The sequence below is a fragment of the Heterodontus francisci genome, chromosome 31 (genome assembly GCF_036365525.1).
Source record: "Heterodontus francisci isolate sHetFra1 chromosome 31, sHetFra1.hap1, whole genome shotgun sequence".
NCBI classification, from domain to species: domain Eukaryota; kingdom Metazoa; phylum Chordata; class Chondrichthyes; order Heterodontiformes; family Heterodontidae; genus Heterodontus; species Heterodontus francisci.
The window spans coordinates 57415546-57432293 of NC_090401.1; the positions used below are offsets into that span (position 1 = coordinate 57415546).

At 41.5% G+C, this 16748-nt stretch overlaps 1 protein-coding gene across 1 annotated transcript; it reads right to left on the reverse strand.

Annotated features, from left to right (window-relative positions):
* Nucleotides 1–8785: 8785 nt before the first annotated feature.
* LOC137347012 (ras-related protein Rab-39A-like) lies at nucleotides 8786–15776 on the reverse strand. Its single transcript, XM_068011009.1, has 2 exons — nucleotides 15505–15776; nucleotides 8786–9255 (listed from the first exon to the last, which is right to left on the reverse strand). Exons 1-2 carry the CDS (start codon nucleotides 15774–15776, stop codon nucleotides 8868–8870), a joined length of 660 nt encoding a protein of 219 aa, XP_067867110.1. The 3' UTR covers nucleotides 8786–8867.
* Between the last annotated feature and the right edge of the window lie 972 nt (nucleotides 15777–16748).

Consider the following 16748-nt stretch of genomic DNA (forward strand, 5'->3'; position numbering starts at 1 on the left):
CCACAACATCTGAATCCTCCCCTCATGCTCTAAGTTCTTTTCCAGCAATAAGGAAATATCCTTACACGGAAACCCACCAGGTAACCCAGCCTTTGGGACTCCTCGTCACAGCTGCAGAGAACTGTATTTATCCCCTGACTATATTATGCTCCTATGACTACCACATTCCCTTTTACTCCCCCACTTGAATGTCCTGCTGTACCAAGGTTCCATGTCATGTTGCCTATCCTCTGTGTAGTCTTTGTTCTCATCCACACAGGGGTAGCAAATACCTCATACCTGCTGGACAAGGCCACTGCATCCTGGGTCCCCACAGTCACATCCGCCTGTCCCTGACCACTGACTATGAACATATGAAGAAAGAGCAGGATTAGGCCACTCGAGCCCACTTCACCATTCAAGATCATGGCTGATCTGATTGTAACTTCAACTCTACATTCCCGCCTATCCCCGATACCCTTTCACCCTCTTGCTGATCAAGAATCTATCTGCCTCTGCCTTAAAAATATTCAAAGACTCTGCTTCCACCGCCTTTTGAGGAAGAGTTTCAAAGACTGGGCGGCACAGTGGTTAGCACCGCAGCCTCGCAGCTCCAGCGACCTGGGTTTGGTTCTGGGTACTGCCTGTGTGGAGTTTGCAAGTTCTCCGTGACCGTGTGGGTTTCCGCCGGGTGCTCTGGTTTCCTTCCACAACCAAAGACTTGCAGGTTGATGGGTAAATTGGCCATTGTAAATTGCCCCTAGTGTAGGTAGGTGGATGGAGAATGGTGGGGATGTGGTAGGGAATATGGGATTAATGTAGGATTAGTATAAATGGGTCAGCACAGACTCGGTGGGCTGAAAGGCCTGTTTCAGTGCTGTATCTCTATGACTCATGACCCTCAGAGAAAAAATTTCTCCACATCTCTGCCTTAAATGGGCAACCCCTTATTTTTGAACCGTGCCCCCCTAGTTCTAGATTCTCCCACAAAAAGAAACATCCTTTCCACATCCACCCTGTCAAGACCCGTCAGGAATCTTATATGTTTCAATCAAGTTGCCTCTTACTCTTCTAAACTCCAGCGGATATAAGCCCAGTCTGTCCAACCTTTCCTCATAAGACAACCTGCCCATTTTAGGTATTAGTCCAGTAAACCTCTGAACTGCTTCCAATACATTTACATCCTTCCTTAAATAAGGAGACCAATACTGTACACAGTACTCCAGATGTGGTCTCACCAATGCATTATATAAGCATAGCCTCCCTACTTTTGTATTCAGTTCCCCTCACAATGAATGATAACATTCTCTTAGCTCTCCTAATTACTTGCTGCACCTGCATACTAACCTTTTGCAATTCATGCGCTAGGACAGCCAGATCCCTCTGCATCTCAGAGTTCTGCAATCTCTCACCATTTAGAGAATGCTTTTTTTTTCATTCTTCCTGCCAAAATGGACAATTTCACATTTTCCCACATTATACTCCATTTGCCAGATCTTTGCCCACTCACTGAACCTATCTATACCTAGTCTAAGAGGTGTGGCTGTCTCCTGAATCAATGTTACCACAAACTCTCACCCTCCCTGATCCCCCACAATATCAGCAGCTCAGATTCCAGGTCAATAACTGAGCCAAAGTTCCTTGAGTAGCAGACACCACAATATCGGCTGCCCGAGATTGTGATGCTGTCCACCAATTCCCATGTGCTGGCAGTTGTGACCCACTACCTGCCCTGCCCTGCCATCCCGATCTAACCTTGTTTTACATATATTAAGGTTTTTATTCACTTGATATTTTTGGTTTATTAATTAGTTTATCTAGATTGTAATATTAGTCTAAGTAGTTATAATTTTCCAGCTCTGAGTTTAACCACTGCCCTAACTTAAAGAGGAATAAAGGTACTACGCACCAGCCAGTCACCTACTTGCCATCCCGTGATGCCACTCCTTGCTTCTTTTTTGCTCTCCACTGCTCCTTTTATCTCCGCTAATCCCGCTGTGCTCTCAAGCCTCCCTGGCACCTGCTGTATAGCTTATGTAGCGACTAGGAACTTCATGGAAATTGCCCAAACTCATGGGAGCCCTTACAACAATTCAGAGATAGTCAAATTCTAATTTCTCAACTAGACCAGATCACTGATAACACTACGCACTGACCGATGCAGTACCCATTTATTTCTTGATGCATTTAATTACTAGACTGCAAACTCCATTGTAGGATACAGACCCAAAAAAACTGCTACATATAAAACAAGCATGTGGAAATTTTAATAGCAAAATCTCTCACCATTTCAATAAATAAAATGATCGCTCTTTGGACTTGGCAAGATTAACACTTTCATACATTTGAACCACCAAATTTAGTATTACGCATGTGAAATCATAGCCTCTAGCATTGCTGATTATACAATGCTATCTGACACAGTACAGGTTCAGCATTCTGAAAACAGGAAGATAACTCATCTTATTTGAGAAAAGGCTATAAATATATGGGCAGTAAGAAATGTAATAACCAGTGAGGATATTAACAGACGTCGGGAGGATAGACTGGTGAAATGGGTAGATAAAATGTAATGCAGAGAAATATCAAGTGCATTTTGAGAAGAATGAGGAGAGGAAAAATATATGATACAAGCGAGGTGGGAGGTGTACACTGTTTAGTCCCACGACATATTTTAAATTTTCCCACTTATCGATACGGTCAATCATATACCCGATTTTCCCCAGAACAGAACACATTAACCAGGTTTCTTTAATGAACAATAAAATTATCAATTTATTATGAAACAAGTCTTAACCAGTAATGAAGTAAAGCATAAACACACAGATTGAAATTTTAAAGTCCCTTATTTTTAACCTTAGTCCCTTCACACATACATAATACACATATACATACACTGGTTAACTGAAAAAAATGTATTTTGATAAATTCAGAGCTCTGTTACTGACAAAAAAACTCGGGCAGATTATGTGCTCATTTTTGAAGAAAACAGCAGATGAGATTAAAAACAAGAAATGCTGGAAATACTCAGCAGGTCTGGCAGCATCTGTGGGGAGAGAAGCAGAGTTAACGTTTCAGGTCAGTGACCCTTCATCAGAACTTGATAAGATATGTTGTTCCAAAACTGGCATACAGTCTAACGTCTGTGTACACGTAAACAGGTCACTGAGATCTTTTAGAACAGTTCTTTTCAGGCGGCGTTGAAAAGTAATTTAGAAAACCTTCTTCAAATACAGGAAACAAGATGAATTGACACAGTGGACTTCTCAGGGTCCATCCGAGATGCTGGAAAGTGAGCAGCTGCGTTGTGGTTTTCTCTTTTTACACTTCTTCAGCAGACTTGACTTTATCAGCTGCTCACTCCAGAAGGCAAAACACATACTGACCCACAACCAAATGTTTTGAGGGTTTTCTGCCCATCCCATGTGCGCTCTGCTGCTTGTCCAATCAAGGGATACTTGTTACTTCTCTGCCCCTGCTACCAAGGTTTCTGTTCTATCTTTAATTTGAGTCATGTGATAACCAGTAACATTGTTGCCAATCTGGTTCCCTCAGTGTCCTCTTAATGACTTAAAAAAAATGGTCCAATATTTATTCAGTTTAACCATAAATTCCTTAAAAAAACAAAAACAAGCATGTCAAGCAACAGGGTGGAGGGGAGATTTATCAGAATGGTGCCAGGGATGAGAGATTTCTATTCTGTGGAGAGGCTAGAAAATCTGGATTGTTCCCTGGTACAGAGAAGGCTAAAACAAAAATTGTGGATGCTGGAAATCTGAAATTGAAACAGAAAATGCTAGAAATACTCAGTAGGTCAGGCAGTGTCTGTGGAGAGAAAACAGTCCTTTCAGTTTAGTAGAGATGTTCAAAATTATGGGGGATTTTGATGGAAACATGTTCTTATTTATTCTACTTAGGGTTAAGTCAGTAACCAGGGGACACAGGTTTAAGATAATTGGCAGGAAAAAAAAAAAGCGGGATGAGAATTTCTTATATGCAATGAGTTATGTTCTGGATAAATACTTGAAACAGAAACATTTCAGGGCTGTGTGAAAAGAGTGGGAGAAAGGGACCGACTAGATAGCTCTTTCAAAGAGTTGGCAAGATGGGTTGCAGGACCTCCTTCCGGGGTTTAAGGTTTGTAGTATAACGTGATATAGGTTGTTGCTAGGTAGATATATAAAATAGACTGTAAGCATCCTAGCATCCTTACAGGTTGTAATGTCACAGATTGTACAGAGCCTCATGTGAGGAGTATTGTACTGGCAGCCATAGATGATAGAAGTTTGTAAAGAAACTTCAGTTACACAGACTATTATCTTTATTTGGTTCCAAAAGTGTAGTAACCCAGATATTATACGGTGGCAGCGGAAAAGTGATCGGAGAAGAAACAATAACATTGAAAAAAAACAGAAGGAAATGGAAACGTCATTGCCTTTGCCAGAAGCTCTAGTGAGGAGCAGGTCCAAACCAAGTAGAGACATGGCTGAAGTAGGTCCTGAGGTTCGAGAGGTACTGTTCTGCGTCAGGTTTAGCACAGAGACCAGACAAAGAGCAGATCAGTACATTGTTATACGCCATGGGGGAGTTCACAAGACTACATTCTCATAAGCCAAGGAATCAATGAGAAGCAAACTATTTATGCTGAACTCATGAAAACTATAGAAGGGTATTTCAAGAACAGAAAAAACATAATCATTGAATGGGCAAAATTTAATAAGTGCACCCAGAGATAAGGCGAATGCGTTAAATCATTTATTAATGACCTATACAAGATGGCTGAAGATTGCGAGTATGGAAGCTTGCGTGAGGAATTGATTCGAGATGATGCATTGTCAATAACCCCGACTACAATTCTGTCAGATCAACCACAGTAGAGGGAAGACTTTAGTTTACAAAAACCCATTCAGCTGAGCAGACAGTGGGAGGTTAGGAAATATAACTGACCTGTAGACTGAGGGAACGGGGAGAATCCAATCTCGAAGACATTAGTCTCAGTGGAATTTGTGGGAGGGAAAAACTGAACAAAATGGCATCAAAAAGCTCGAAAGGCAGGAAAGGCATTCAGAGGCAGCAGCACTGAATTGTAGTAGGTGTGGCCAAGAAAGACATTGACAGGAAAATTGCCCAGCCAGGGAGGCGGAATGTTTCCGGTGTAGTAGAAAAGGAACATTTCCAGTCGATATGTTGCAGCAAGAAGCAAATGCTGAAGAACAGCAAAGGGACACATCGTTTAAAGAGGAGAATAAAATGAGGTACAGGAGGAGCAAACAATTTAAACTACTTCTTAGGAGAAATACAAGCAGTAAATGAAAATTGCTGGATAGCAGATATCATGGTAGGAGAAAATAAAACTAGCTTTAAATTAGACATGGGAGCAGCGGTTTCTGTTCTATTGGACAAGGAACCATGGCTAAAGGGAACATAGGAGCAGGCCATTCAGCCCATCAAGCCTGCTCTGCCATTCAATACGATCATGGCTGATCATCTACTTCGATGCCTTTTTTCCACACTATCTCTTCATTTGGGATTTAGAAATCTGTCAATCTCTAAACATACTCAATGACTGAACTTCCACTGCCCTCTGGGGTAGAGAATTCCAAAGATTCACAACCCTCTTGAGTAAAGAAATTTCTCCTCATCTCTGTCCTAAGTGGCTTCCCCCTTATTTTGAAATTGTGTCCCCCGGTTGTAGACTCCCTAACCAGGGGAAACATCTTAGCTGCATCTACCCTGTCTACCCCTTTCAGTATTTTGTAGGTTTCAATGCGATCACCTCTTATTCTTTGAAACTCTAGAGAATACAGGCCCAATTTCTCCAATCTCTCTTCATAGGACAGTCCCGCCATCCCGGGAACAAGTCTGGTGAACCTTTGTTGCACTCCCTCTATGGCAATAATATCCTTCCTAAGGTAAGGAGACCAAAACTGCACAACGTACTCCAGGTGCGATCTAACCAATGTTCTGTACAATTGAAGCAAGACTTCACTACTACACAAATCCTCTTGCAATAAAGGCCAACATACCATTAGCCTTCCTAATTGCTTGCTGCACCTGCATGTTAGCTTTAAGTGATTTATTGACAAGGACACCCAGGTCCCTTTGTGCATCTACACTTTCTAATCTCTTACCATTTAAGAAATATTCTGCATTGCTGTTCCTCCTACCAAAATGGATAACCTCACATTTTTCCACATTATATTCCATCTGCCACATTCTCGCCCACTCACCAAGTCTGTTCAATCCCCTTGAAGCCACTTTGCATCTTCCTCACAACACACATTCCCATTTAGTTTTGTGTCAACTTTGAACTTGGAAATATTACATTTGGCCCACACATCCAAATCATTGATATATATTGTGAACGGCTAGGGCCTCAAGTTGCGGTACCCCACTAGTCACAGCCTGCCAACGCGAGAGTGACTAGTTTATTCCTACTCTGTTTTCTGCCTGTTAACCAATCCTTAATTCATACTAGTATATTACTTCCTATCCCATGTGCTTTAATTTTGCTAACCTTGGAAGCTTTAGAGCAGCAAAGAGGCTATATGGGCCTGGAGGCATAGAGCTGAAAGTTATAGGGAAATGGATATACAAAAATAAAGAGAACCTCAAAACACTATATTAAGAATCAGAGTTGTTCATTACTCAGCAGGAAGGCATGTATCATCCTACAACTGATATATCGGGTAGAAGATATTAAGGGACAAGAGAACCAACCAAGTGATTTTAGGGCTGAATTTCCAAAACTATTTAGAGGAATGGGAAAATTGAAGACAGAATGTCACACAAATTTAAGGAAAAAAAAAAAAGAGACAGAGCTTGTGTGTTTATTCGAACTGAGAAAGGTCCCACACCCACTCCTGGAAAAGGTTAAAAAAGAAATAGAAGCAATGGAAAACCAAGGAATGATAGCAGTAACTAAACCAACTAGATGGTGTTCTGGTATGGTTCCGGTAAAGAAACCAAATGGATCCATAACAATCTGTGTAGACCTCACTCTCTCTACTGTTTTGTTAAGTTGAGAGATCCACCCTATGGGTGGATGAAAGTTTAGCAAAACTGGGAAATAGTTCCATATTTACAAAATTAGATGCAAACAGTGGATTCTGGCAGTTACCTTTGGACGAAGAGTCTCAATTGTTGACAACATTTATACCACCATTTGGGAGATCCTGTTTCAACAGGTAACCACTTGTTATAACATCGGCACCGGAGATCTTTCAGAGAACAATGTCAAGAATCCCGGAAGGCATAGAGGGAATAATCTGTCACATGGTCAACATCCTAATTCATGGAGAAAACCAGAAAGAACACGACACAAGGGTAAGAGCTGTATTACAAAGACTAGAAGAAGCAGGTCTCGCGTTAAATGAGAAGTGCGTATCTTCACAGACAAGAGTGAAGTTCCTTGGTCATGTAATTGATGGGTCAGACATCAAGATAGATCCACAGAAGACAAAGGCAATAAAAGATTTCCCAGAACCAAAGAACATAATGGAACTACAAAGATTCATGGGAATGGTGAATCAGGTCGGGAAATTCTTATTAAATTTAGCTACAAGAAACAAACCCTTGCGACAACTGCTAAAGAGCAGTTATGTGTAGTATAGGGGAGAAAGCCAGAAAAAGTCCTTTGAGAAAATCATAAATGTTAACATTGTCAGAGGTGGTAGCGCACTATGATTCAAAGCTAACAGCCACAATTGCAGCAGATGTATCAGCAACAGGATTCGGTGCTGGCTTGTTTCAAATCCAGAAGGATGGAAGACACAGACCCATGTATTTCACTTCTCGTTCTTAAACTGAAACCGAACAAAGATACTTTAGTAAATAAGCTCCAGTTACCTTAATCCACAGATTATCTTTATTCGGTACAAAGAGTATAGTAACCCGGAAATTACAAGATTCTATGAAAAGGTGGAATTTTGAGTTCCATCCAAATCTAACACTTAATATAATTATAGCCTTTTTTATTGTTTAATCACAATAGCAAATTAATTCTGACTAGACTTCGAGACTCATGCAGCGATCTCAATAGATTCTCAAACAGAACAATGCTAATTAACATAAAATTCATTTTATTTTTTAAAGTAATATTTAAGCAGGTATTTTAAAAGTGATTAAATACAAGAATTTGATTTCTGTACAGATGTTTTAAATAAAACACCAGTTTAAATGTTTACAGACATCATTTAAAACTTTTGTTTAAGATGTGGTCTCAATACAAATATTCAACCATCTGTTAGCTAAGTAGGCATTCTTCTACAAAAAGTAAGGTTTTATAACAGCTTAGAAACCCTATAACTTTTTACATCTTAAAGCATCTTGACTGTCATTAGCATTTCAACTGAACATATATAAAACTTTGGACTTTAAAACGAGTTTTTTTCTCACCCATCTTTCTGTACAATTTTAAACTATTGAAAATATGTATTCTCTATGCTAGGACTGAGAGACATAATGTTACCCAACCATAATTATCTCATTATACAGTTCTACGTTATCAGTACTGCTGAACAGTACAACAGTAATACCTTGGTACCAGGGGTACTTGTCACAAACTACATTTTTATATCTACACGGACAAGAAAAATGTATAAATACAAATGCAACAGTGACGCTGTTCATAGGAGCATTGTCATTGCTCAGGAATTATTCACTGGTTATGAAAGGTCAGCCTCAAACTATCCCTTAGTCATCTGCTTATTTCACAGGTTGCTAGAAAGAGATTGCATTGTGTAGCCTGAGGATATCCTCTCCCTACCAGGGAATTACCTTCCATCCCAATTTAACGTAGAAGTACAGCCAAATTATCAGTTGTACGATACATCCAACCTAATTGACATTATCAGTTATCAAAAACTGGCTAGCACAAAGCTGAATGGTCATTGCTTCAAGAAAACAGGGCTACTGATTTCAGTTATTGCACGAATCCCTCCTTTCACTTCTATCACTTCAGTTTTCACTGATTCAGCAATCAATGATGCAAGGAGGAGGAAAACTTCTTGTATGTTAGTGTTGTCTTTGGCCGAAGTCTCGATGTATCTCACCCCCAAATCTGCTGCAATCTGTTCAGCCTCCTCTTGAGAGATTTGCCTTTCAGCGGACAGGTCACTCTTGTGGCCAACAAGAATGAAGATACACTTGCATTGGTCAAGCACAGTACAGGTTTCATCCAGCCAGTTTCTGAGATAGCCAAGCGACTGACGATTTGTTAAATCAAATACCAGCAATCCACCAAGTATAGTTTGGAGATGGGATTGTGTGATGGTTCTGAAAGAGAATGACAAATATTATAAAAATCAAGTCTGCGTTGCCAAGGCACATTGAGTGGCATTTCCTGGTTCTACAGAGCTAATAGATAATGGACGCAACAAGTGTATAGCCCACACAACAAAAACAAGAAATGCTGGATTCACTCAGCAGGTCTGGCAGCATCTGTGGAAAGAGAAGCAGAGTTAACGTTTCGTTAACGGAACCAGTTCCGAAGAAGGGTCACTGACCCGAAACGTTAACTCTGCTTCTCTTTCCACAGATGCTGCCAGACCTGCTGAGTGACTCCAGCATTTCTTGCTTTTGTTTCAGATTTCCAGCATCCGCAGTATTTTGCTTTTACTTTAGTGTATAGCCCACTCTTCCACCCACCTCCAATGATCCAATACATGCAGGAGAGGACAATCTATTCCACTCTTTCTAGGTTCTTAAGAACCTCTTTTAGGCAAACATCTGGTTACCTTCCCAACTGTAATATCATGTGAAACAGCCACAACATAGAGATATCAAAAACACTGTATTTTAAGATTTGAATTAAAGTCATTTTCCACATGCTGCTACAGCACAGACTCAATCAGAATACCTGAAACCCAACTGGTTCCTTTAAGGAAGGAAATCTGCCATCCTTACCCAGTCTGGCCTACATGCGATTTCAGACCCACAAGTGTTCAACTCTTAACTGCCCTTTGAAATAGCCTAGCGACTCAATTGAATCTGACCGCTATGAAAATATCTAATTTCCTACACCACACAGACAATAATTCAGAAAGGCGGCTCACCATCACCTTCTCAAGGGCAATTAGGGATGGGTAATAATCGCTGGCCTTATCAGGGATGCCCACATCTCATGAACAAAAAAAAACACTTACATAAGGAACACAGCACATTGCAGAACTGGTGCCTCTGCCAATCCCAGACCAAGGAACACAAAAAGAGAGCAGATACTGGTTTAAGAATTCAAAAAGTTCTACTTGCCAAGTAGATTGACATTTTTCCAAGGATTACGCTATTCACCAGCCCAAGAAGACATTCCAACCCCAGGTGAGAGGTTTCCCTAGGATTTTGTTTGGCCAGTCTCCACCCACTTTCAACATAGCTATCCATAATCCAGTCACGCTCAGAAGTAGATTGGTGTTGCAAATGTATTTATGGGGTTACAATTAAACAACTATCAAGGCACTATGGGCCCTTTACTCAGAATCTCAGATGTTACACCTCACTTGCACAGTGGAGATGTAAGGTGCCAAAAATACCGCAGCACGGACATCTCACCTCAAGTACAAAATTCAGAGGCTTCATGAGTAGAAGGAGCAAAAAACAAAATCTCATCCTGCACAATCTTCCTTTGCAGCCATGGACCCTGCACCTGTCCATCATACTATGATTCCCGTGAGTGTTAAGTGGAGGCAACAGTGTACAATTGTGGCACCCTCAGTTAAATAGTCTGGTTGTCCACCACCACTCACCACACAGGTTCAATGGTGAAAAATGGCCATTTGACAAAATACCATATCCTCAGAGGCATTAGGTTGCAGACAGAAGGGGCTGAATTTTCAGGCCCTACTGAGGTCAGGAATGGAGAAGCACAGGACCCAAAAATACTGGTACCGCCCGGCATGCTGGTGTCCTGACACCGTTCCCGATGCTGGCCATTTTTGCCAAGGCGGGTTTGGGACTGGCAGCACTACCATCCCCATGAGGCGGATTGCCAATTAGGCTCATTAAAACCATTGTTAAGGGCACTGAAAGGAGGCCGACTGGGATTTTCCAGTCGGCTTCCAGTTTCCTGATGTGACGGGGGCAGTTTAACTGCCTGGAGATGGCAGACTGGGGGGGCCAGCTCTCCAGACAGGCCTACAGGCCCTCTCTACCTGCCTGGGTTCCAGTGCAGCCAATGACCCCCCTGTAGAGAAACTGTTTTCCTCTGGGGGTGGGTTCGGGACCCATAAACAGTCCCAATTCCTGTTTCCCGCACCCAAGGAGGTCGTCAGTCTTGCTAAAGATACCATTTACTCTCACAAAGAAAGACAGAGTTTGTTGAAGACAACAAAATGACACTCATCAATTAAATATGGTGCTCCATAGCAGAATACTGCTCCCTGGTGAAATATGCAATATGTCAGAGACTGGAGGGGTGAGCAGTGGAAAGGGTTCCAACAACAACAACTGAAGTAGCCTATGTCCATATGCAGTGAGACCTGGACAACATCCAGGCTTGGGCTGATAAGTGGTAAGTAACATTCACGTCACACAAGTGCCGCCCAATGACCATTTCAAACAAGAGAGAATCTAACCATTTCCCCTTGACATTCAGCATTACCATTGCTGAATCCCCCACTATCAACATCCTAGGGGGTCACCATTGACCAGAGACTGAACTGGACCAGCCACATAAATGCTGTGGCTACAAGAGCAGGTCAGAGGCTGGGAATTCTGCAGCGAGTAACTCACCTCCTGTCTCCCCAAAGCCTGTCCACCATCTACAAGGCACAAGTCAGGAGTGTGATGGAATACTCTCCACTTGCCTGGATGGGTGCAGCTCCAACAACACTCAAGAAGCTTGACACCATCCAGGACAAAGCAACCCACTTGAATTGGCATCCCATCATCACCTTAAACATTCACTCCCTCCACCACAGACACACAGTTGCAGCAGTGTGTTCCATCTACTAGATGCACTGCAGCAACTCACCAAGGCTCCTTCGACAGCACCTTCCAAACCCACGACCTCTACCACCTAGAAGGACAAGGGCAGCAGATGTATGGGAACACTACCTCCTGAAAGTTCCCCTCCAAGTCACACATCATCCTGACTTGGAACTATATCAGCATTCCTTCACTGTCGCTGAGTCAAGATCCTGGAACTCCCTTCCTAACAGCACTGTGGATATACCCACCCCAAGGACAGCAGCAGTTCAAGAAGGCAGCTCACCACCACCTTCTCAAGGGCAATTAGGAATGGGCAATAAATGCTGGACTGGCCAGCGATGCCCACATCCTCCAAACTAACATAGTAAGGTGCTTCACAGGATCATTATCAAATAAAATTTAACACTGAACCACACAAGGAGATAGTAGGAGCGACCAAAAGTTTGGCCAAAGAAGTGGGCTTGAAAGAAAAACAGAAAGACAGACTTGCATTTATATAGCGTATTTTATGACTACCAGAGGTCCCAAAGTGCTTTACAAACAATGAACTACTTTTTGAAGTGTTATCATTGTTGTAGAAAACATGGCAGCCAATTTGTGCACAGCAAGCTCCCACAAATAGCAATGTGATGATGACCTGATCATCTGTTTTTGTGATGGTGAATATATTGGCCAGGACACTGGGGAAAACTCCCCTGCTCTTCTTTAAAATAGTGATATAGGATCTTTTGCATCCACCTGAGAGGGCAGATGAGTCTTAGTTTGATGTCTAATCCAAAAAACAACACCTCCAACAGTGCAGCACTCCCGCAGTACTACACTGAAGTGTCAGCCTAGATTTTGTGCTCAAGTCCAGGAGTAGGACTTGAACACACAACCTTCTGATTCAGAGGCGAGAGTGCTACCAACTGAGCCACAGCTGACACAGTAAGGAGCATCTTAAAGGAGGAGAGAGGTGGAGTGATTTAGGGAAGGAACTCTAGAGCTTAGGGCCTGGGCAAATGTAGGTAGGGCAGCCAATGATGGAGCAATTAAAATCTGGGATGCACAAGAATCATAGAATGGTTGCAGCACAGAAAGAGGCCCATCGTGTCTGTAAGAGCTACTCAGCTAGTCCCTACTTTTTCCCCGTAGCCCGGTAAATTTTTTCTCGTTGGGTAACTATCTAATTCGAAGAAGCCAGAATTGCAGGAGAGCATAGATTCATGGTGGAGGGTGGGCGTCTCGTGAGGCTGGAGGAGGTTACAGAGATAAGGAGGGGCGAAGCCTGGAAGGGATTTAAAAACGAGGATCAGAATTTTAAAATGGAGTCACACCAAGTTGAATATAAAGGAAACGGAGGGGCGGAAGCAAACAGAGAGTGAGAGAGGGGCAAATGCAAAGAAAAAACGCAGAGAGAGATAACCAGCAATTGCAGAAAGAGAGAGAGAAAACAAAGAGTCAGAAAACAAGAAGAGAGAAGAGGGAGGAGAGGCAAATGCAGGGAGAGTGGATGGGGCCAACACAGAGAGGGCATCACAGAGGGAAGAGAAAATGAGGGAAAGAAATAGGGACACAAACATACAAATCAGCACATATTAAAACTGTAAATACATTGAAAACAATTTAAGTGAAAAATAAACATAACTCAATAGATTTAAATGCATTCAGCCTCATGCTTTTGGTTATAAATATGACTCCTAACATTTCCCTCTGCTTCACACATGCCTGAAAGAGAGAAAAACAAAAGCACAAACCACACCAACAGTAACAACGTGCATTTATATAGCACCTTTAATGTAGTAAAGTGTCCAAATACATTTCATAGAAGCATTACCAAACAAACTTTGACATCGAGCCACATAAGGTGAAATGAATGCAGATGACCAAAGGGGTAGGTTTGTAAGGAGAGTCTTAAAAGAGGAAAGAGCGGTGGAGAGGAGGGAGGTTTAGGAGGGAATTCCAGAACTTAGGGTTTGGGAGCTGAAGGCATGGCCACCAATGGTGGAGCAATTAAAATCAGGGATGTGCAAGAGACCAGAATTGGAGGATTGCAGAAATCTGGGAGGTTTGTAGGAGTTTACAGAGATAGGAAGGGGTGAGGCCATAGATGGATTTGAAAACAAGGATGAGAATTTTAAAAATCGCAATCAACTCCCAAAATGTAGGTGATCAAACACAGGAGTGATGGGTGAATGGAATTTGTTGCAAGCTAAGACACGAGCAGCAGAGTTTTAGATGACCTCAAGTTTACAGAGGGTAGAACATGGGAAACCGACCGGGAGTGAGTTGGAAAAGTTAATTCTAGACGTAACAAAGGCATGGATGAGGGTTTCGGCAAATGAGCTGAGGCAGAGCTGGAATCGGGCGATGTTATGGAGGTGAAAACAGGCAGTCTTAGTGACAGTGCGGATATATGGTTTCATCCTCATTTTCAAATCCATTTTCAAATTTGGATCAAAAAGGAAATCTCATGGCATCCAGAATCATAGACTGGTTACAGCACAGAAGGATACCTTGAGGTTGCTAAATATCTGTTAATCAGTCGTCAGGTTTTTGTATCTGTTGACTTACTAGTGTTATTTTGCTGCTATACACCAAATCATGTCCTTGCAATCTAAAAGACTGTTTTCCTTTAGATAACTAACACCAACTTTCAAAAGTTAGTCAGGATATCCCAGGTCTGTGCTATTTGCAAAAACAAATCCTCCAGACTGCAAAGTTTAATAAATCTCAAATTCCTGCTCTCCTTTCACATACCAAAGTTTCAGTAGAAAGAGGCACATCCTACCCACCCCCACCACCGCTCCCAAGGGAAAGCCTACACCCTGCTCCAAACAAAACATATCAATGCCTATAAGTTTCTTTAGTCAGTCTAGTGATATCTTTATCTCTTCCCCGTCGCAGCAATTAAAAGAATCCACAGTAGAATCTAAAGCTTATTAACAGTGTTCCTAAGTTAAAGATTTGAGTTTGTCTCACAGTTGAGAAAGATCTGCCCAAACAATGCTTTTGACTTGAACAGTTTTCATAAGTTTGCAGAACTTGAATTGATAAAATTCAGCTTCACAAAATTTTAACTCACTCAAAACCCATCCACTTACACAGAGTTAAAATCGGACATGTAGAATCTTGTGCAGCTTCAAATTAGAAAGCGTAACATCAGGTATTTGACGTTTTCTCAATCAGCAGCAGGAAGGGAGGGGGTTGTTGAAGGAAAGCAATAAAAACTTCAAGAAGAGCTAGTACATGTAAAATAAATAACTGTGAAAATGGATTTTGGTACAGGTCCAGCATTCTGACAGTGGAGATTGATGCTAAATGCACAATTTTCAGATCAAGCAGTACTCGGTTGATTAATGCTAAGTTAGCAATTAGGGAAACAAAGTCTTCATCCAGATTTCACTCAACACAGTCTTCAGCTGCATTAGCACAAGTCACACTGTTAGCAAGATACACAGGAACATGTAGATTCGAATCTAATAAAGCAGTTTGACCAACTGAAGTTTCTGCTATTTACCATTTTAACTACAGATGGTGAATAAGATTGGAAGATGCAAGTATCACCTCCAAAAACATTAAGGCTGATTTTACACAATTTAATAAAACTGCCATACAAACCTATGTTCCTTCTCCCCTGCTGTATCCCACACTTGAAGTTTCACTCTTATTGTTGGTGCAGTTTCCAGAATATGAATGTAGTAATCCACACCAATGGTTTTCTGGAGATCCTCTCTGAACTTTCCTTCAGTTAAACGGAGCACAATGGATGTTTTTCCCACAGTAGAATCACCCACTAAAATAACACGAAATTGCCAAAAGAACTTTCTCAGACTCCTCTGCCTGACTCTATATTTTGATATTCCAAGCTGAGCTGACCAAATCTGACCCATGATTGTTAACTGAAGCTTGTGGTGGTTCAAGAATGTTGCACTCAATAAAAGCAGGCAGAAGACTGAAGCTGGTCACTGAATCAATACCCTACCCCCATCACCCACTTCCCTTTATAAGTTTAATAGATTGATTGCTGATGTGATTAGCCACTGATTTGCAGCAGTCAAGTCTTAGCTCCAATCAATGCACAGAAGGGGCTGAGTATTTCAGATCAAAATAGTAAAGGTGATTGGATGCAAAGTGAATGCATAATGAATTTTGAGACCCACAGATAGGATAAGAGTGTTTGTAATAACACAGACTTTGATGTGGATGATAATCTCTCGAGAGTCAGACTTGGGCGTTGCCCGTTCAAATTTTATTATGGAACTATTCCTAACTCACTGAGAAGATATATTTAGTTGGATGACTGTCTTCATCTTTTGTCATGAGAAGGAACCTGTATAAAGGTTTGTTTCAGATTTCCAGCAATTACAGATTTTTGCTTTTTATTTATACATTTTATTTGATGTCAAATTTTCTGAAGCTGTATAACACATGCTTCACATCAGCATGTAAACAAAAAGCAAAAATCTGAAACAAAAACAGAAAATATTGGCAACACCTAGCAGGTTATTCAGCTTTGATGGAGAGAACAGACAAGTTAACATTTTAGAACTGGGAAAAATTAAAAATGATCAAAGCAACAGGACCAGAGCAAAGGGGAGGAGGAAAGAAAAAACAAACACAAGAAAGTATTAGCGCTGTTTGACGGAGGAACAGGAGGTGGTTAAATGGCTCACTTCAGGTCATGGGAAGAAGCATCAAAGAAATTGGAGAAACAAAGATCATGTGAATAGTTGAGGCTGTGGGAGGTAATTATGTCTGACCTTGAAAATGGAGAAGCCAAGAAAAGAGGGTGGAGTCCAGAAGCCTGAGTAGGAGGATAAAAAAACAGTTCCGTGTTAAGGTTCTTCTTCAAATTATGCCGT

What these genes read in the sequence shown, in the direction of transcription:
- LOC137347012 (XM_068011009.1), bottom strand. Translation starts at nt 15,776, where the DNA reads ATGGGTCAGATTTGGTCAGCTCAGCTTGGAATATCAAAATATAGAGTC. An exon ending in GCAGGGGAGAAGGAACATAG is followed by an intron (nt 9,256 to 15,504) that starts GTTTGTATGGCA and finishes ATTCTCTTTCAG; the next exon opens with AACCATCACACAATCCCATC.